Below are 22270 nucleotides of genomic sequence, written 5' to 3'. Positions count from 1 at the left end.
AATTGTAACACTGTATTTTACAAAATACCAAAAAAAGGAATTTTTTCTTAATATCTCATTGACAAAATGATTCAACCCCCTAGTTACATGCATCTTTAGTACTTAGCAGAACACCCTTTGGCAGTAATTACATCCTTCAAACGTGATACATAACCGGACAAAAGCTTCTTGCAACGATCTACAGGTATTTTAGCCCATTCCTCTTGGGCAAAGACCTCCAGTTGATTCATATTCTTGGGCTTGCGTGCTGCAACTGCCTTCTTCAAGTCCCACCACAGGTTTTCTATAGGATTTAGGTCTGGCGTCTGTGAAGGCCACTCCAGAGTCTTCCAGCCCTTCTTCTGCAACCACTCTGATGTTGATTTGGAGGTATGCTTGGCATCGTTGTCCTGTTGGAAGGTCCAACGTCTCCCAAGCCTCAGTTTCGTCACTGACTTCATGACATTTGCAGCTAATATATCCTGGTAGGAAATAGAATTCATAATGCCTTGAAGGCGCTGGAGATTCCCGGTACCTGAGGCAGAGAAACAGCCCCAGAGCATGATTGACCCCCCACCATGCTTAACAGTAGGCGAGGTGTTCTTCTCTTTGTAAGCTTAATTTTTTCTCCTCCAGACATAACGTTGATTCATAGGCCCAAAGAGTTCCAGTTTTGTCTCATCACTCCATAGAACAGTTTCCCAAAACCTTTGGGGTTTGTCCAGATGATTTTTGGCATACTGGAGTCTATTCTTCTTGTGCCTGGTACACAGAAGTGGGGTGCGCCTGGGAGTTCTGGCATGGAGGCCTTCATCTCATAGTGCGCGCCTTATTGTCTGGGACGAAACCTGCGTTCCCCCGTCTGCAATGTCCTGTTGTAGTTCCTCAGCTGTTACCCGGGGATTTTTCAATACTGTACGCTTCAAATACCGGACAGCAGTTGCACACAGCATCCTCTTTCTACCACGCCCAGGTACTGTTTCCACTGTGCCTTTAGCTTTAAACTTGCGAATTATGCTCCCAACTGTGTCTCTTGGAATGTGTAATGTCTTTGCTATTTTCTTATATCCATATCCTTTCTTATGAAGAGAAATGACCTCCTCTCTTGACTTCTTTGACCACTCTCTGGACTTCACCATGTTGCAAATACACCATTGACCATCTACAAGAAGCTGAGCGTCACAGTCTTTTCAATCAGTTTAATTGTTGCTCCTTATGGTTCTAACCACATCTACATTTAAACACCTGATTGAAAAGACCTTATTCAAATTCTGAGTTATGATCTTCATGGGTTTGAATAATTTTGTCAATGAGATATTAAGAGAAATGACACTGGTATGTTACAAAATATAATGTTGTAATTCAAGTTGCATTTGTCTATTTGACACATCTTTATTTGATATGACTATAAACAAAATAGGGAATAAATGTCCGACTTGCTAAAACACCAAAATTGTGTGGGGGTTGAATAATTTTGATCACAACTGTACGAGAGAAAGAAGGTGCGAATCTGGTAACAAATGAAGAAAGAATTAATTCCCAAGAAAAACAGGTGGTGGTTCTGCTTTAATTTGTCAAGTGTGGGGCACCAGCGTTGCTATCAAAAGTAGCATTATACATTAGAAAAGTCTTCTGCTAATAACTGTTTAATAAATAAAGTTTTGGTCGATTGACTTAGTTGTGATTTCCTTTTCTGCATGAAAGTTTAAAATGAGCATATATTAATTCAGTATGAACAAGAATGTTTTAATGTAGACACATAGAATTATCATACTGCTGTGATTATATGTATCAAGTGTTCATTCAAGGCTAAGGCAAAATACCGAGATACATATTGTATATCGCGATATGACGTAAAAATACCGAGATTTTAAAAAAGGCCATATCGCCCTGCCCTACCTCATAATTTAATGCACAGTCTTTAAATCGTTTATATTGGACACTCTCTTTTCGTTGTTATCTACTAGACACGTTGCAGGTTTAAATGCAGGCACGGCACGGAATATTGCCGAGTGGAGAGAGCAGAATGGTCGCTTCGTCAACAGGGAACAGCTGAAACTGGTCAAAGGCATAGGACCAAAGAGCTACCAGCAGTGTGCCGGCTTCATCAGAATCAACCAGCAAACCATGCACAGGTACACCACTGGAAACATTTCTGGTGTAATGATATGCCATAATCCAGGGTCGGTACAAACCTCAAGTACAGTAAGGGTACGCAATGCGAAAAACTAAAACTTGCAAAGCTTTTCTGATAACAGCTTTAATGATTTGGAAAAAAAAAAAACAATTGCTAATAGTTTCTTGTTCACTGAAAATAATTTTAAAAAAAACTTTTCTACATGTTTTTGTCTGTTTACGTATTTCTCCTGGACACTTTAACGACTGAAGAGTTTTAAAGCTTTGGCTTTTCCTTGGCTCTTTCGCTAGCTATGATTTCTGCTAGTGAAAAGGCTAGGCTGCACTGTTTTTTTTTGGTACATAACATTTCCCACACGGAACACACGCAATGTGTTCCGTCTGGGAAATGTCATGTACCAAAACATTTTTATTTTGAATATATTTTACCCTTTGTAATTATATTGTATTATATGTGCAAAGAACTCAGTTAGAAGGCCATGGGATTGATTAAAATGGATGTTTTATTAGGTCTGCGTGTTTTCAGGGGACTATGCACTTAAGTGCTGTTCGTAAATGATGGCTTCCTAATAGGATTTTTGGATTTATCATGTCAACAACAGTGCCAGGTCTGCACCTCCTCCAGCAGCGCTACAAAAACCGTCAGCAAAGAAGGTCAAAGGAAAGTCCAGTGTCATACCGACACACTTCAACCCTCTGGACCAGACCTGCATACACCCTGAGTCCTACGATGTGGCGCAGAGGTACATTTTACACACGCGCACATTATTTTTGGGCTAAAATGACGTTCATTTGGATGCTGTCTCATATGGTTCCAATTATTTTGGTGCAACGATTATTGATGTGATTTTTCACACGTTGGTATTGCTTGTTACTGTATTTTTGTGAGAGCCTGCCCTTGTGGGCAGAAATGATTGCTAGCAGGGCTGATGCAGCCATTGAAATCACATTGAACAATGTGTGTTTCATGTGGCGTGTGTGAGTGTGTGGGACACCACTCTGCTACAGCTGTAGTCACTCAAGTGTGTTTAGTCTACATACTTTCTGACACTAGAGGCTCCTATGTGCCCTTTAATGCCTTCAGTGCAAGTTTGTAGCTGAAGTTGTGTGACGATGATGCATGCATTTCTACTTATAGCGCAACTCTACTTTCTCTCGGCGAAATTCCACATTTTTAGGGGGGGAACTGTTGATAAAGTGATATCCAGATGCAAAGCATAATACAATATAAAACTGATAGGAAGGGAAAATGGTTTAGAAATGTGTTCGTGTGAGGTGCGTAAGGAATATATATTTTTTATGACATTAGAGAAACAGGATCCAGGATATTACTGGTCATGTCCCACACATGGGCCTCCTTGAAACTATATACAATACACACACAAGCATGACACAAACATAACTTTGTCTAGCCTCGTGTAACTTGCATCCTTCTCTCTAATACACACACATTCAAAATAGTTAAATGTAGAATATATTTATATTATTCATATATTATATATATAATATATGTTATATATTATTTATTTATTTATTATTATTGTCTATTGTGAGCAAACTGTGGTGCTGAATTTCCCCCAGGGATCAATAAAGTACTTTCTATTTTATTCCATTCTATTCTATTGTAGTTATTTATTAACTAGGTCTGTTAAATTATCATATTTAGGGATTTGGCTTAATCATGATTATTCACAGGTGATTACTCGTTTGCATAATTAAAATGTGTTTAAATTGGCTTTGTAGACAAATTAAATGTTATTGTCAGAATGTCAACCGGAAACATTTGTAAAGTTTTGCTTGAGTGCATTATGTTATATATTTGCACAACATTTCGTAAGTTTTATCTGAAGTTCGGAAATTTGCCAAAAAGCACACCAGTTGGAGTCTCCTCATTCATTTTTGTACTGCCGTATGCATTGACCTGATCACTGATCGTGTTGCGATTAAGGTAAAAAAGCTTGTACGGTCAAAACAAATGTCATATTTGTGTGTGATATTTTTTGTGATTTATCACAGGAGTCAACTTAATTTTGAAAGCCCTAATATTAAAACAATCAGTTATGGAGCCCCAAAATATCAACTTGCTTCAAAGAAAGACGCAAAAGGATTGACTGTGTATATGCAAACATGATTTATTGATGGGAATGTTTTGAACTCCCTTTTTTAAATGTTAGTATCGTCCTCGCAGTTTGTGAAAATAATCCTATAAATACAACATGACAAATGAAAAGTTATGGAAAAACATTTGCAGCACATTAAATAAGCATTACATTATATTTATGTATTTAAATAATCAACAATTAAGATGTTAATTTTTGCCATAAAAAATAGCAAAATGTCCACAGAAAAGTTAAGGTTAACATTTTTCTGGAATGTACCATGTCCTCACGGTGGGCCCTCTGCCGTCACAGCTGTCTCATACATATTTGTACACAAGCTGTGTCCCCTTACAGCCGCACTTACACACCCGCTACTGCCAAATAAGCATTTCTCAACTGCATTTTCTATGAATCAACCTTGTGTGTGTGCCCACCTGTTCAGTCCATCACTAGGGCAGCGGGTGGGAGTGGGTGGGACAGCTGGGGAGTCTGTTTGGCGTCAGGCTACTAGTGCGCGACATCCATCACAGACACCACCCAGCTGGGCCACACTCAACATGCACGCACACACACACACACACACACACACATACAGGCTTTAGAGGCCACTCTGTTTTTGTGGCAGTTTGAGTAGGTTCTGAATATATAGTCAGTTGATTAGGTCAGATTTTAATTAGTGGCACCTCACTGACTGCTGGGAAATTTTGAGGGAAATCCCAAAAAGTAGGATTGTTTAGCCAATCCCAATCACTTTACAGCAATATTTTGCTTACAAAAGTAAGGCAATTAGAATAAAGTTTTATAATGTGTCCTGACTAGGATTTTAGAGTAAACCGATACTAACAAAGTATCGCAGCACTAATGAATTAAAAAAGATCCTATACTGTAGTTGGAAAAACACCGGTATATTGTTTTTATTCGCATGCTGCCGTGCGGTGGTGACATTGCTGAGCTGAGGCACATGTAAAGTGTGTCAGCACACACACACACACATAAAGCACAAACTAACCGAAACAGTGTGGAAAGGAGAAAAGGCCAAATCCTGCTGGTTAAAGAGGGTGTGTGAAGAACAATATGGAGGTATTTTGGCTTCAAAACTCACAATTAAGGTGACTCTTTAAACACAGAAGTACCGCGCTGCAAGCGGTGCTTTGAAACATGCCTCGCCAAAGCAAACGTTGTGATGCGTTTTTAAAATGATTGTGCCGCATATGCTTAAAATTATCAAATACTAAAATATTAAACGTTTTTATAAATGTACCCATTACTACATTACATTTATACTTACATCATGTATATAAAAGTTCAGTGGAGATGTTTGGATATTTGTTTAAAAGAGCTTTCTCGTCGGAATTGAACGGTTCCCATAAGCTTCTTTGTAAGCAGATTTTTGATCCAATTATTTGATATTTAGAATACAAAAAAAAAATCTTTATGTCATCATGTCTTTCATTATTGTGAACGATGGGCAAAATTCCCCCAAAAATTGCAGTTCCCTTTTAACAATGTGTGTTTCCCCTACTACATGTATTGTCTGTGTAGTTTTAGACTTAGCAAGGGCGGTTCTAGGCATGCTTATATGAGGGGGCAGTCAGAAATGTGAAGGGGACATCATGTGTACACATCATGCTCCAGCACTTTTTTTTCTGTGCTTATAGTAACGATGCTTTCTCCATTGAAATGGGTCTTTAGCAATGTGTCCAACCCCAACCTGGAGTAGTGGATTGCACTTTGTCAGGCCTCTACCTTCAGACCAGGAGCGTCACTAGACCTAATACTGTACTGGGGCACACCTGGAGCACAAATAATTCATGTGAGCGTGCAAAGCGCGCAAGCAAAAACATTTTTAGCACTTATTTATCATAAAAAATACATAAATAGTGCTTTAAACTATGAAATCATATCGGATTATGTTGTATGGATCTTTGATTAACCACCTGAAATTAACTAATGCATTTGACCTACTTGTGCACTTTTTTACTCAAGACTTCTGAACTGCTACTGGTAAAAGCAAAAAGGAAGAGCAATCATTCTTTTTGAAATATATATTGTAGTAATCATCTGCAAATTTAACATCTACAAAAGTAAAACAAAAAATAAAGCACCCCTACATCTCTGGGTTCTTTTATATTATTTAATTTCCATTTATGGCAATGTGGCTAATCCTATTTCAGATACACAAAACTGTAAAATATACACAAAACAATAAAGCCACAGTAGTAGAATAAATGAACAACTGTTGTGTGTCTGTTCAGGGAATCATTTTCTGAGAAGTAAACTGTAACGTCTCATTTTCATTTTTGCAAAGTGGTCAGTCACTGTGGACAGACATGGAAATATTACAGTAACTGTTATACAGTTGACCAGTGGTTCCCAACTGCTGGGTCGTGACATAAAAGTGGATTGTGTGTCATTTTCAGTCAGATGTGTGAATGAAAAAAAAGAAGTTTAGGGAGAAAAAAATCAAATTGTGGCAACAAAACCAGATTATTTTAGCCTTTTTTCAAGTGACTGTTAGTGAGTATTTTAGCAAAAGGCAAACTGACTAACAAGTTGGAGGAGGACTCAGGACAGACATGGAAATATATTTAAAAAAAATCTAAATGGGGCAACAAAACCCGATATTTTTAGCCATCTTTCTGAAAACAAATACAGGAATGTTACTATTTTTTCTGGAAACAAAATCAGATGCTTTAGCTGTAGCCATTTTTCTGTTAACAAAACAAGATTATTTTAGTCAAAGTCGCACCGATTAACAAGACAACTCTACTGTGCTATTTTTCTGTGAAATAAACTTGAATGATTTAAAAATTGGCTCACGACTTGATATGAAAAGCTCTGCCATCCGGGAGGAACTCAAAGTAAAGCCGCTGCTCCTTCACATCGAGAGGAGCCAGATGAGGTGGTTCGGGCATCTGGTCAGGATGCCACCCGAACGCCTCCCTAGGGAGGTGTTTAGGGCACGTCCAACCGGTAGGAGGCCACGGGGAAGACCCAGGACACGTTGGGAAGACTATGTCTCCCGGCTGGCCTGGGAACGCCTCGGGATCCCCCGGGAAGAGCTGGACGAAGTGGCTGGGGAAAAGGAAGTCTGGGTTTCCCTGCTTAGGTTGTTGCCCCCGCGACCCGACCTCGGATAAGCGGAAGAAGATGGATGGATGGACTTGATGATATGGAAAAAGCACTCAACTCACACATGCTGTCTCCAAATCCTCATTGATGCAGAACCAGCAGACAATAACCAACATTATGTTTCATGTTCATTGGAAATTCTCCCGACAGCTCGTACAGCCAATGAATATGTTTGTCTTGATACAAAGAATAACATTAGCTAACTTAGCATCAACTTAAGACAATAATGTTGCCTAGCTAGCTAGGACTTCACTTACATCTCTCATTCCTCGCTTCTTCTCTGCTGCGGCCGAATAACTTTCTGATATCCATCTAGGAGTTAAAGTTTGAGTCAAATCAAAATAATGTAATTAACAAATTGTTGTTGACTAACGTTACCTGCCTCACGCAGTGATTCGCAGCCTCTCTCTCTCTCTCTCTCTCTCTCTCTCTCTCTCTCTCTCTCTCTCTCTCTCTCTCTCTCTCTCTCTCTCTGTCTCTCTCAACCAAGTCTCGATCCACACATGAATAAATTACCATATTAATTAGCCATGTGCTAATTGTTAGTGGAGTGAATACAGTAGCAATCAATTACCATACTAAGTAGTATGTGCGCTGTTGTCTATGTTATGTAGACTTAAAACTCTGAAGCGTTTTTTTTTTTTATTGGTGAAATTTTTACTGGGGCACTGCAGATCAACAGTGGGGCACGTGCCCCACTGAAATATGTCTGGCGACGCCCCTGACTGCTAAGTAGGATTTTACCCTCATTAACAGCATCATAAATGACTTGTAGCTTGTTACAGGGACAGTAGAGGCTCTCTGCCTTCCAAACCACTGCTGCTCAGAGCCTCCGCTGTCACTGCTCTCGTGAAGTTGTAAAAAAAAAAAAAAAAGGAACTCCGTAGCACCGAAAGTCCACGACGATAAACGTGTTTATGACAGATAAGACTACACAAATACACCCATCTTAACAAGTATATGAGAAATGTAGACAACTTTTCCTTTTCTTTTACTTTCATACTGCAACAGTGATTGGATTTTTACTGAGGGCTGAGGGGTGTGTGCGGGTGTGTGTCTGCTGCGCAGCCTGTGGAATGTTGAATACACGCACAGCGGAGGGAGAGATGAGAGGGAAGCCGACACTACTATATCGTGTGTGTCCCTTTTTCGGCGGATTTTTCGGCTAGTGCAGATAATTTTGTCAACTTGTAATGTAGTAATTGTGTGAGTTTATTAAAATTTGCTTTCTCAAATTTTGATTTGAGGGGGCAAGACATTTATTTAAGGGGGCTCCGCCACCTCTTGCCCCTGTGTAGAGCCGGCCATGAGACTTAGTATTGTTTTTAGTATTTACGAATTTTTTAATTTGTATTAAACCACGGATCAAAATTGGCAACCATGAATCATGAAACATCTAATACAATGTAAATAAAGCTTTCTATTCTGTTCTATCCTAATCCTAGATTATGGCAGGCTATATGTAATATATACACTTGTAAATTATTTGAGTGCAATAAGAAAAGCCCAGTGTGTTTAATGTCTTTTAATTTTAATTCCAACAATTTTTTTCTTTCAATGCAATAAGAAACATATGTTTAATGTATTGTAAAATTTCTCTAAAAAAGAAGTAAATAATGACATTTCTTGTTGTCTCCTTTTGTTTTGAAAAGTATCAAAGTATCAATATACATTTTAGCACCGGTACCAAAGTATTGGTATAGAGACAACCCTAGTCCTGACAGTACTATTTTTGTAATTTCTGTACATGTACCCGTTACATTTTAGTAGGGCACTTCACAACACATTTTTTACACTGTGGTTTTTTTGAACATACACTATTTTGCCAAAAGTATTTGACCACCTTTCTTGACTCACATATGAACTTGAAGTGCCATCCCATTCCTAACCCGTAGGGTTCAATATGATGTCGGTCCACATCTTCAGCTCTCCCGGTAAGGCTGTCCACAAGGTTTATAGGAATTCTCGATCATTCTTCCAAAAGCGCATTGGTGATGTAACACACTGATGTTGGTCGAGAAGGCCTGGGTCTCAGTGCTTTACACCACTGCATCCGACGCTTTGCATTGGACTTGGTGATGTATGGCTTAGATGCAGCTGTTCGGCTATGGACACCCATTCCATGAAGCTCTCTGCGTACTGTACGTGGGCCAATTGGAAGGTCACATGAAGTTTGGAGCTCTGTAGCAAGGGACTGTGTATATAGTCACCGACTTTGCACTATGCGCTTCAGCGTTCACTGACCCCTCTCTTGTCAGTTTACGTGGCCTTCTACTTAATGACTGAGGTTGCTGTTGTTCCAAAACTTTTCCATTTTCTTATAATAAAGCCGGCTGTCGACTTTGGACTATTTAGGAGCGAGAACATTTCATGACAGGATTTGTTGCGCAGGTGGCATCCTATGAAAGTTTCATGCTGGAAATCACTGAGCTCCTGAGAGCGGCCTCTTCTTTCACAAATGTTTGTAGTAACAGTCTCCATGCCTAAGTGCGTGATTTTATACACCTGTGGCCGGGCCAAGTGATTAGGACACCCGATTCTGATCATTTGGATGGGTGGCCATATACTTTTGGCAATATAGTGTTCCTGTTGCCTCTTAGGACCTGTAAGAAGTGTCATATTCTGACCTCTAGAATTTTCTTCAGCATCATTAAAGTAGCTACTAGCTACATAACTTAGCCTTCAATGTCGGTGAGTATTATTTCGCTTTGTTGTGGCTTGTGTTTCTCTTGAAGTCTGACAGTAGGCAATAAATATATTCATATATCATTGTGTTGCCTTTCAGTCACTCCTCATGCAATCCTTGTGCTAACTACACATCAGTCGTTAAATCAGCTGCTGGTTCACTATTGAACAGGCCCAGTGTGCATTCTCAATTCATAGAAAAAAAACGATTCTGTACCCCTCTTCTCCAGGTTTCTTTGCCTCATTGGTGGCAGTGCTAACCACATCGGAAGTGCTGAGCTCAAACAGTGTGTAAACAGTAAAGTTGGCTCCAGCAGCGTGGAAGAGCTGTCCAAAACGCTGGGCACCACACCTGAGACCCTCCAGCTCATCATTGACGGCTTCACGCAGCCCCCTGGGTTTGACATTCGCCAAGGTATGTCCTTTTGCCACACAAACATCTTCAAAAAACAAACTTTTAGCATGGTATTAAAACAATATATTTAGTTATCTTAGTAATGTCTTTAGATTTGGCGATGATGCAAACAAGATGATGTACTCTTATGGTTTAACGTGCCTTTACCATTTTAAACTTAGTTTGTCATTGTGTTTTAAATTCCAGATGCATTTGTTATAATTAAGGCAACAAACATTTTGCCATATTTATTTTGTCAAACACCGTGTTTACAGTGAAAAGTGTAACCATAGCTTTGCATTAGGAAGCTAACAGCAAACGTTTCCTAAAGCTGTCCTGTTTTGTCTTTGGCTGATCATAATAATAGTGTTGTATGTCAATATACAATGCACATAATATCACATAGCATTTAGCTGGCTATATTAGTAAAAACTAGAGATGCGCGGTTTGCGGTCTCATCCGCGGAGTCCGCAGATAAACCGCGGGTCGGGCGGGTGACATGACGAAAAAATTTATTTTAATTAGATTCGGGCGGGTGGCGGTTGAACCATCTGGAAATATTTGATATACATGATACTGGATTGGTATCCTTTGCCATTCAAAGAGCCATTTAAGACCCGTGTCATAAAGCGAAGAAGACAATAGGAGACGCTAATATTCTCTAAAATGACTGCCGGCAGTCACCCAGATAATAAGTATTAGGGCGTGCTATGAAGCCATTGACTTTGTCGACTTCAACAACATGTATGATCTGCTTGTCAGTCCAGCATCATGTTGTGTGTGGCTTCCGCGGCAACACGCACACGACTGCAAGGCATACTGGGTAACACAGAGTACACTAATGGTTGTGATATAAACAATTTTAACTCTCTTAGTGGACATCATCTTGTTTGCAACACCCCCCCCCCCCCCCTCCCCACCCCCCGTGCTTTGGTAAGGTGGGCGGAGTCGGGGGCGCAGGGGTGTAAAATATATTCAGGTAGTGTCACAGATACAAAGGATTCTGGGTATTTGTTGTGTTGCGTTTATGTTGTGTTACTGTGAGGATGTTCTCCTGAAATGTGTTTGTCAAGCTTGTTGGGTGTGGCTTCACAGCGTGGCGCATATTAGTAAGTGTTAAAGTTGTTTGCATCACAACCATCAGTGTACTCTTTATCACCCAGCATGCCTTTCAACCTTGTACGTGGAATTGTGGAAGCTGCACACATGTTGCCGGACTAACAATCGGTATGTACATGTTGTTGAAGGTGTGAAAGGCAATAGCTTCACAGCACGCCCATATTCTTGCCATCAGGATGAACGCCAATTGCCAATTGGATGTTCGCAAGTACGTTAGCGGCTCCAATTGTCTTCATTACTCTGTGAAACGGGTTTAAATAGCTTTGTGAGAGTTAAAGGTGGCCGACCTCTGACACATAAAAGCGGGCGTGTGGCGGGCGGATGCGGATCAATTAAAATGTTGGTTCGGGTGGACGGCGGGTGGATGACGACTTTGGTGATGCGGTTGCGGATTATATAATTGCCTATCCGCGCATCTCTAGTAGACACCTTGAAAAGACCACTGAATCTTGCAAACAAAAAGTTACTGATGTTGTTGTGGTTGCAACAACTGTACGTGTGAACTTTATGTACATCTAGTACAGAGGTCTGCAACCTTTACTGTCAAAAGAGGCATTTTGCCACCTCTTCCACTGAAGAAAAATAGTATAGAGCCACAAAACCTAACACAGCTTTTAAACTTGTAAAAGTTTTCATCTTTTCTATTTTTTATTTCAGGAAAAGCAATTTGTTTATGTGAAATACAATGGTTTTTCCTTTTCGCTTTTGGCAAGTATTCATGGTTAGCTCACCCAAGGGGTTGCTCACTCAAGAAGGTGAACTGAACACACAGGTTTCCAGTCTCCTTGACTTGCCTTCCTTGCACCTCACGTTCACAGGGTTACAGACCGTCGGAAATCACGGAACTCCTTTTAAAAATGATAACTTTTCTCACTCCCAAGCAACGTTTGCATCCTCTGCGCACGGCAAATCTAGGCCGCGCACAAAATTGAAAAAAAGATGAGCGCATAACAGTTTGCACGTCAGCTGTCGCTCACATGTGCGCAACTGAATGCTCGAGGAGTTTTGGCGTTTGCTCACATGAAAAATTAGAGGGAAAATTCCTCCCAAGTGGCAAAAGAGCCACATGTGGCTCCTGGGCCATGGGTTGCAGACCCCTAATCTAGTAAATATAAAAAAAATACAGCTTCTAAAGGGCTCAAAAGGGCACAGAATTTTGCAATGAATTGTGGGTGCCGGGTAGCCATTTTTTCCTGACGTAGGTTTTGTTTACATGGCTGTACTTTACCCGCAGTAATGTGACAGAGAAACAATCTTAATTAAAATGGGTAGTACAAAATAAAATAAAAATCAAGGGGCCGCACCTGGACAATTTGTAACATATTTTTATGCTCGCTATCTCGAAAAAATGAGTTAAAATTGTGGAATTGATCCATATGAGCACGTGATTTGAGTAAGCGGCCGCCATTGTTGAGACAAATGTGGAGCTATAAACACTGAATCACTGCTCTGCTGGCAGTGCTTTTAAATCTTAGCTCGCTTATGGCGATCTAGCGGCTAACGTCTGTAGCTACTTCTAAATCACTTATCACTGCCTTCATGATGACGAACTGTTTCTTACAATTATCATTGCGCCAGGACGAGGACAAGCTAAACATGTTTCATTACACACAGTAGGAGTAAACAAAAGCTCACCACTAACAGCAAGGTATCGCTTGTAAGTGTGAACAAAAGTGTGGGTCTACACAAATATCGATTGTAACGATGTCACATACAAGAGCTGTTTCTAGTCGATACCATAATGATTACACAGATTATTTTTTTTATCACAAATTATTTTTCCTTTTTTAAATTTTTATAATGTTCAAAAATTTAAGAGTTGCGTGAGGACTTTTAAATATGACCAATGTATGAAACAGTAACTAATTAGTATCAAAGCTTTACTCAAATTGGTAGTATCACCCAAAACTTGTGTAAAGTATCCAAACAACAGAATGAGTGATTATTACATTTTAACAAAAGTGTAAATGAAACATGAATAAATAGATTAATAATCAATTTTATACCGCTTGTCCCTCATAATTTTTGACACAATAACAGAATGTGAAATGACACAATATGTTTCTGCATGTCAGCAGCCAAACTAGGAGCCTTTGTTTGCTTATTTACTACTAAAAAATAAGTTGTCTTGTAGGTTAACTACCTTATTTAATGCCAAAATTGTTCTTCAATAAGAAACATGTTTAATGTATCATAAAAACAGAGAAACAAACTGTTAAAATGAATCGTACCAAAAGAAAAACAAGGGACTGCACCGAGACAAACTGTATACCCTTTTCCAAAAGCTCGTTACCTCGAAAAAATAAATAAAACTGGTGGAATTAATCCATATGAGCACGTCCAATGGACAAGAGATTAGATTAAGCTCGGGCCATTGTCGAACCTCAAAAAGTATATATATTTGTCAATGTAGTCAGTTTTTATACCGGTGAACAATTTCAGAACGCCAAGTCTGTTAAGGCTCGTTGTCCTCCATTCAGATGGGTATACCCTACAGCTTCCATCTATTATATGTTTGAGATGGAGTGAGGGTGTCCAGCCTTTGATTTCCCCCGGAAAAAAAACAAAACAAAAACATTATTACTAACATCCGACTACATGCTAGTTATGGAACAGAATAAAAAATTTTTTGATTCAAACCATCCATCCATCCATCCATCTTCTTCCGCTTATCCGAGGTCGGGTCGCGGGGGCAGCATCCTAAAAGGGAAGCCCAGACTTCCCTCTCCCCAGCCACTTCGTCCAGCTCCTCCCGGGGGATCCTGAGGCGTTCCCAGGCCAGCTGGGAGACATAGTCTTCCCAATGTGTCCTGAGTCTGCCCCGTGGCCTCCTACCGGTCGGACGTGCCCGAAACATCTCCCTAAGGAGGCGTTTGGGTGGCATCCTGACCAGATGCCCGAACCACCTCATCTGGCTCCTCTCGATGTGAAGGAGCAGCGGCTTTACTTTGAGCTCCTCCCGGATGGCAGAGCTTCTCACCCTATCTCTAAGGGAGAGCCCCGCCACACAGCAGAGGAAACTCATTTCGGCCGCTTGTACCCGTGATCTTATCCTTTCGGTCATGACCCAAAGCTCATGACCATAGGTGAGGATGGGAACGTAGATCGACCGGTAAATTGAGAGCTTTGCCTTCCGGCTCAGCTCCTTCCTCACCACAACGGATCGATACAACGTGCGCATTACTGAAGACGGCGCACCGATCCGCCTGTCGATATCACGATCCACTCTTCCCCCACTCGTGAACAAGACTCCTAGGTACTTGAACTCCTCCACTTGGGGCAGGGTCTCCTCCCCAACCCGGAGATGGCATTCCACCCTTTTCCGGGCGAGAACCATGGACTCGGACTTGGAGGTGCTGATTCTCATTCCGGTCGCTTCACACTCTTCTGCGAACCGATCCAGCGAGAGCTGAAGATCCCGGTCAGATGAAGCCATCAGGACCACATCATCTGCAAAAAGCAGAGACCTAATCCTGCGGCTACCAAACCGGAACCCCTCAACGCCTTGACTGCGCCTAGAAATTCTGTCCATAAAAGTTATGAACAGAATCGGTGACAAAGGACAGCCTTGGCGGACTCCAACCTTCACTGTAAATGTGTTCGACTTACTGCCGGCAATGCGGACCAAGCTCTGGCACTGATCGTACAGGGAACGGACCGCCACAATAAGACAGTCCGATACCCCATACGCTCTGAGCACTCCCCACAGGACTTCCCGAGGGACACGGTCAAATGCCTTCTCCAAGTCCACAAAGCACATGTAGACTGGTTGGGCAAACTCCCATGCACACTCAAGAACCCTGCCGAGAGTATAGAGCTGGTCCACAGTTCCACGACCAGGACGAAAACCACACTGTTCCTCCTGAATCCGAGGTTCGACTATCCGACGTAGCCTCCTCACCAGTACACCGGAATAAACCTTACCGAGAAAGGCTGAGGAGTGTGATCCCACGATAGTTGGAACACACCCTCCGGTCCCCCTTCTTAAAGAGAGGAACCACCACACCGGTCTGCCAATCCAGAGGTACCGCCCCCGATGTCCACGCGATGCTGCAAAGGCTTGTCAACCAAGACAGCCCCACAGCATCCAGAGCCTTAAGGAACTCCGGGCGGATCTCGTCCACCCCTGGGGCCTTTCCACCGAGGAGCTTTTTAACTACCTCAGCGACCTCAGCCCCAGAAATAGGAGAGTCCACCACAGATTCCCCAGGCACTGCTTCCTCATAGGAAGACGTGTTGGTGGGATTGAGGAGGTCTTCGAAGTATTCCTTCCACCTATCCACAACATCCGCAGTTGAGGTCAGCAGAACACCATCCGCACCATACACGGTGTTGATAGTGCACTGCTTCCCCTTCCTGAGGCGGCGGACGGTGGTCCAGAATCGCTTCGAAGCCGTCCGGAAGTCGTTTTCCATGGCTTCCCCGAACTCCTCCCATGTCCGAGTTTTTGCCTCCGCGACGGCTGAAGCTGCACACCGCTTGGCCTGTCGGTACCTGTCCACTGCCTCCGGAGTCCTATGAGCCAAAAGGACCCGATAGGACTCCTTCTTCAGCTTGAAGGCATCCCTCACCGCTGGTGTCCACCAAGGGGTTTTAGGATTGCCGCCCCAACAGGCACCAACTACCTTGCGGCCACAGCTCCGATCTTCCGCCTCAACAATAGAGGTGCGGAACATGGTCCACTCGGACTCAATGTCCAGCACCTCCCTCGTGACATGTTCAAAGTTCTTCCGGAGGTGGGAATTGAAACTTTGTCTGACAGGAGACTCTGCCAGACGTTCCCAGCATACCCTCACAATGCGTTTGGGCCTCCCAGGTCTGTCCGGCATCCTACCCCACCATCGCAGCCAACTCACCACCAGGTGGTGATCGGTAGAAAGCTCCGCCCCTCTCTTTACCCGAGTGTCCAAAACATGAGGCCGCAAATCCGATGACACAACTACAAAGTCGATCATGGAACTGCGGCCTAGGGTGTCCTGGTGCCAAGTGCACATATGGACACCCTTATGTTTGAACATGGTGTTTGTTATGGACAAACTGTGACGAGCACAAAAGTCCAATAACAAAACACCACTCGGGTTCAGATCTGGGCGGCCATTCTTCCCAATCACGCCTCTCCAGGTTTCACTGTCGTTGCCAACGTGAGCGTTGAAGTCTCCCAGTAGGACAAGGGAATCACCCGGGGGGGCACTTTCCAGTACTCCCTCGAGTGTTCCCAAAAAGGGTGGGTACTCTGAACTGCTGTTTGGTGCATAAGCACAAACAACAGTCAGGACCCGTCCCCCCACCCGAAGGCGGAGGGAGGCTACCCTTTCGTCCACCGGGTTGAACTCCAACGTACAGGCTTTGAGCCGGGGGGAAACAAGAATTGCCACCCCAGCCCGTCGCCTCTCACTGCCGGCAACGCCAGAGTGGAACGTAGATCGACCGGTAAATTGAGAGCTTTGTCTTCCGGCTCAGCTCCTTCTTCACCACAACGGATCGATACAGTGTCCGCATTACTGAATACGCCGCACCGATCCGCCTATCGATCTCACAATCTACTCTTTCCCCACTCGTGAACAAGACTCCGAGGTACTTCAACTCCTCCACTTGGGGAAGGGTCTCCTCCCCAACCCGTAGATGGCACTCTATCCTTTTCCGGGCGAGAACCATGGACTCGGACTTGGAGGTGCTGATTCTCATCCCAGTCGCTTCACACTCGGCTATGAACCGATCCAGTGAGAGCTGAAGATCTTGGCCAGATGAAGCCATCAGGACCACATCATCTGCAAATAGCAGAGATCTAATCCTGCAGCCACCAAACCAGATACCCTGAACGCCCTGACTGAACCTAGAAATTTTGTCCATAAAAGTTATGAACAGAATCGGTGACAAAGGGCAGCCTTGGCGGAGTCCAACCCTCACTGGAAACCGATCCGACTTACTGCCGGCAATGCGGACCAAGCTCTGACACTGATTATACAGTGAGCGGACCGCCACTATTAGACAGTCCGTTACCCCATACTCTCTGAGCACTTCCCACAGGACTTCCCGGGGTACACGGTCGAATGCCTTATCTAAGTCCACAAAGCACATGTAGACTGGTTGGGCACACTCCCATGCACCCTCAAGGAGAGTATAGAGCTGGTCCACAGTTCCACGACCAGGACGAAAACCACACTGTTCCTCCTGAATCTGAGGTTTGACTATCCGGCGTAGCCTCCTCTCCAGTACACCTGAATAGACCTTACCGGGAAGGCTGAGGAAGGTGATCCCACGACAGTTGGAACACACCCTCAGGTTCCCCTGCTTAAAGAGAAGAACCACCACCCCGGTCTGCCAATCCACAGGTACCGCCCCCGATGTCCACGCGATGTTGCAGAGTCTTGTCAACCAAGACAGCCCCACAGCATCCAGATTCAAACCTACCAGTGTAAAAATGACGTGAACACACCAATACATACCAGGTGATGTCTTTAAAACTGATATTTGATCCTCTCATGGCTGCTATCCAGGTTATTTGTCGTCACTTTCTTAGTATTTTGTTACTTCCTTGGGCTTTGCTTTCATGCTGGAAATGACAAAAAACTCTCCAGATCCCTTTTTTCCTGAAACAATCATGTCAAAGATTGTGGCAGTTAGTGATTTTGCACGTTTGCGCCATGTCTGAACTTGTTAAAGAAAGAAAAGACAAAAATTAAGCACAGAGTTTTGCATTCAGCCATGTAAATCAGCGATTTGGATTCCAGCAAAACTCGCTATGCAATGCTTTCCCACATCACACTTTCAAGCCCTATTAACAATTACAATAGATACATGATTCACATCATTAAATAAACATGCAGAACCATCATTATTACTATATCACATTGATGAAAATGTGTCACATTTAAAGAGACTGTTTGCAAACTTTATGTCTGGAGTGCACATTATATTTCCCCCCTCTTCCGGCTTTTTGCCTTTAATGACGTAAACTACTCTCATACGTGACACACAAGAATTAGCTTTGTGTGTGGTCAGCATATATTTCAGATTTGGCAAAGTTTATCTACCAACATTGGCCATCATTGAATGTAACAACGTGACTGCAAATTGTTAGTTTCATAATTATTTAATTATGAAAAAATATAGACATGGAAAAAATCTTCTGTTAAACCACAGTAACATAAACTAGTGAGGGTTTTCTTGTTATAGTTTTTGGTTTAAAATATGTAACTTGTCGCAAGTTGCAAGCAGGCCCTTTAAGTGACATGTCATCTCTCTGTATAATGTGCATTTAACCGAATAACTTGTCCCTGAATAATGAATATCGGTTTGAAAACAATGGACGTCACTCTTCCAAACAAGTCACTTAAAAGTAAAATCCTTTCCACACCTTTTTTACCAGCGCTTCTTTTCTCATGGTCTCATGTGGGAACCCACCAAATGTATCCGTGCAAAAATTAAGGAATGCACATCAAATATCTTGGGTTGCAGAGGACCGCACTTGGCCCGCGAGTCATGCTCAGCTGAGTAAACAGATGGGCCCAGACGAAAACGTGCTGTTGTTAGCATTATTGGGCCCGACTATGTCCTCCTTTGTTTTAAAACTACAAATAGGGGAAAAAAGATATCTCATGATCAAGCTGCATGGAAAAAAGTTTGGAACAGGATGCTGAGAAATGGGGAAGTATGTGGAGGCGAGTATTTGGTTACTTCCCGAAATGTAACACCGTTTGTTATGTCGGCCTTGCGCCCTCAATGTCCCTTGCCTCCCCAAAAAACAATTAAGCTGATTTGATTTCAAATTTTCATCTTCTCTTTTTGCCATCTACAGATTTTGGGCAGGAGGACTTTAAGCGAGGTGTCGTATCCATTCATGACCTAAAGGTGGGCACAGTCCTGACAGGCCGGGTGGACAACACGTGTCTATTTGGGGCTTTCGTAGACATCGGCGTTGGCCGCGACGGTCTCATCCATAAGAGCAACATTACTTTGGATAAGCTACCCATTAGCCAGCGACGCCGCAGCCTTGCCTTGGGACCTGGGGAGAAGGTGGAGGTCCGGGTGTTAAATGTGGACGCCAAGCGGGGACGCATCGGCCTGGACCTGATCAGGGTTCTGCAGTGATTAGCACTTAATTAGTTTTATTGAAGCGTTCATTCTTCTTTTAAATAAGAGACTCTTATTTGGACTCCGTCTTTCACGCTGCTTTTTTTTTTTCCAATTGTCGTAAAGCAATGACTCAAGGATGGAACAGCCATGGAAGAAAATAAACCAACATGAAGACTTGAAGAGACTCACAGCGGGCCGCTGCCAGGGGAACGGGTGGAGGTCAGAATTAGGGATAGGAGGAGGAGAGCATACGTTTATTTTCTAGACTACAGCAAAGCCTGGAGGCTTTTTAGGCATTGTCCCAGACATAATTATCCCAGGACACACATGCTAATCGGCTGCTTCAAAATTAATCCCAGGCTCCCCATCCACATTATCTCATTTGTTTGTTTTTATAAAAGCTGCAGTAAATACGAGATACAAAAACGTAATGTGGTTCTGAGAAAGCGACGGTCCCCTGTGCTGAACTTGATACTGAATGCAGAATACCTAATCATTGTAAGGGCCGCCGCATCCCCTTGGGCTACAAATAGAATACATTCTAGACGCACAAACACAGAGAAATATTTGATCAAGCGTAATCACATGTGGCACTTTGCGTTCAGATTATCGGTCAAAGCTGGACTTGCATAATATTGCCACTATTTGCTCAGTCTTTTCTCTTTCAGAGAGGATTACATTTTCCCATCTGCATGCCTCATTCTGTTTTGATGCTAACCTTTGTCAACATTTCCCTGCACACCCCTGATCAAAGTATTGAGACCTGTGCATGCAGCGTTTCTTTGTATCCTTCCTTATTTTCCATCCCTCTTCTAGACATGAGGGCACGGACGGGACAAGCAATCTGGCAGCCTGCTTTCATTGCCCCTTTGTGTTCCACTCAAACACAGACGAGCAATAAGAAGCAGCTTGACGGCAGGACTATGTTTGTGGCTCTCACTTCTCATCTGATCTGCAAATTTCAGGTTTTTGTGATAGAGTGACCTCAGATGTGCCTTTCTAAGTAAACGCTTAACTATTTGTTGTCGGTTATATGCATCTTTTAGCATCCAAAAAGCTTTCAGGTTCATCCTCTCTAAGAGATTTACCACCTGCCCGTGAAAAAAGAAACATGCTATATAACTTCTAAAGGCTGGCCACATCCAGTAATAACAAACACCACACTGACGATCTGATCAATGCTTTTTCCAGAGTACAGGCGGATCTGCTGCCACATCCGTAAGGCTTAGGAGGATAAGATCCCAATACGAGATTTGTTATTTATGTGTCGTTGAGTGTATCAAGCCAATATGGTTTAAAAATTATCGCGACTTGTAGAAATCACTGGCCTTTAGTTTGGCGATTTTTCCAATAGTTAGAAAAGAAGCACCGCTAATACTCAAATTCAATTTGATGTTAAGTCAGCTAATTTTTACATTGTCTTATTAGCAGTAAAATGAGTGCTTTCGTTTCCTAATCTGAGGTTTCTGTACTTGTTTGTGATAAGAAAATAAAACTAAGAAAAAAAATGAAATTATTTAACAACCTCGTGTGTTTCCTCCACTCCAATTCTTTGTATAATTAGCACCCAAGAATGTTGGTCTGTTTAAAAAAAAGAACCTGTGTAAGAAGGTCAAACTTGCCATTAATGTGCCACTGTGTTCTCGTTCCATGTACCTGCTGTGATTATCTTCTTAGGATCAATTATAAAGCAATTTTACACACTCTTTTTGTCACTTCTTTCTGCTGTTGAGTGACATTTGAAGTCCTAAAGCCTAAAGCACTAAATGACAGACCATTCCAATTATTTGAAACTGGAGCTTTTAACTTTCTGAACATGTCAATTTTTTTTATTTATTACAAAAATACATTTTCATATGATTTTAAATTTGTATAATTTTTTACACATTATCAAAAAAGAAACAAGAACAACATCAAGCATGAAGACTTTCCGGCCAAATGACAGAAATTAGGAAGCTCTGTTACAACATAATTTTTATGTTTTCATGTTACACTGAACAAAAATATTAATGCAACACTTCTGTTTTCTCTCCCATTTTTCATAAGTTTAACTCAAAGATCTAAAACTTTTACTATACACACAAAAGACCTATTTCTCAAACATTGTTAGTGAGCATTTCTCCTTTGCCAAGATAATATATCCCACTTAACAGGTGTGGCATATCAAGATGTTGATTAGACAGCAGGACTATTGCACAGGTGTGCCTTAGGCTTTCCACAATAAAAGGCCACGCTGAAGTGTGCAGTTTAATAACCTAGCACAATGCCACAGTTGTTGCAAATTTTGTGGAAGAGTGCAGTTGGCAGGTTTACTACAGGAATGTCCACCAGAGCTGTTGGCCGTTAATTAAATGTTAATTTCTTTTGCATAAGCCGTTTCCAAAGGTGTTTAAGAAAATTTATCAGTACATACAACCGGCCTCACAGCCACAGACCACATGTAACGACACCAGCCCAAGATCTCCACATCCAGAAGGTGCATCTCCATGATCGTCTTGAGACCAGCCACCCGCACAGCTGCTGCAACAATTGGTTTGCATAACCGGATAATTTCTGCACAAACTGTGAAAAACAGTCTCAGGGAAGCTCATCCGCATGCTCGTCGTCCTCGTTGGGGTCTCAATCTAACTGCAGTTCGTCGTCGTAATCG

The 22270-nt window shown here is 42.3% G+C and overlaps 1 protein-coding gene across 1 annotated transcript in view; it reads left to right on the top strand.

Moving 5' to 3' along the window:
* srbd1 (S1 RNA binding domain 1) overlaps nucleotides 1-21326 on the top strand; it is a 97701-nt gene extending 76375 nt beyond the window's left edge. Inside the window, exons 18-21 of the mRNA XM_061911213.1 lie at nucleotides 1947-2114; nucleotides 2718-2858; nucleotides 10262-10446; nucleotides 19343-21326. Of these exons, the coding sequence (XP_061767197.1) occupies nucleotides 1947-2114; nucleotides 2718-2858; nucleotides 10262-10446; nucleotides 19343-19635 (787 nt within the window). The 3' untranslated portion in view covers nucleotides 19636-21326. The remainder of the gene's footprint in view (nucleotides 1-1946; nucleotides 2115-2717; nucleotides 2859-10261; nucleotides 10447-19342) is intronic.
* Nucleotides 21327-22270: the final 944 nt, after the last annotated feature.

The sequence above is a fragment of the Nerophis ophidion genome, linkage group LG09 (genome assembly GCF_033978795.1).
Source record: "Nerophis ophidion isolate RoL-2023_Sa linkage group LG09, RoL_Noph_v1.0, whole genome shotgun sequence".
Taxonomy (NCBI): domain Eukaryota; kingdom Metazoa; phylum Chordata; class Actinopteri; order Syngnathiformes; family Syngnathidae; genus Nerophis; species Nerophis ophidion.
This window is presented reverse-complemented; position numbering and strand designations above follow the sequence as displayed.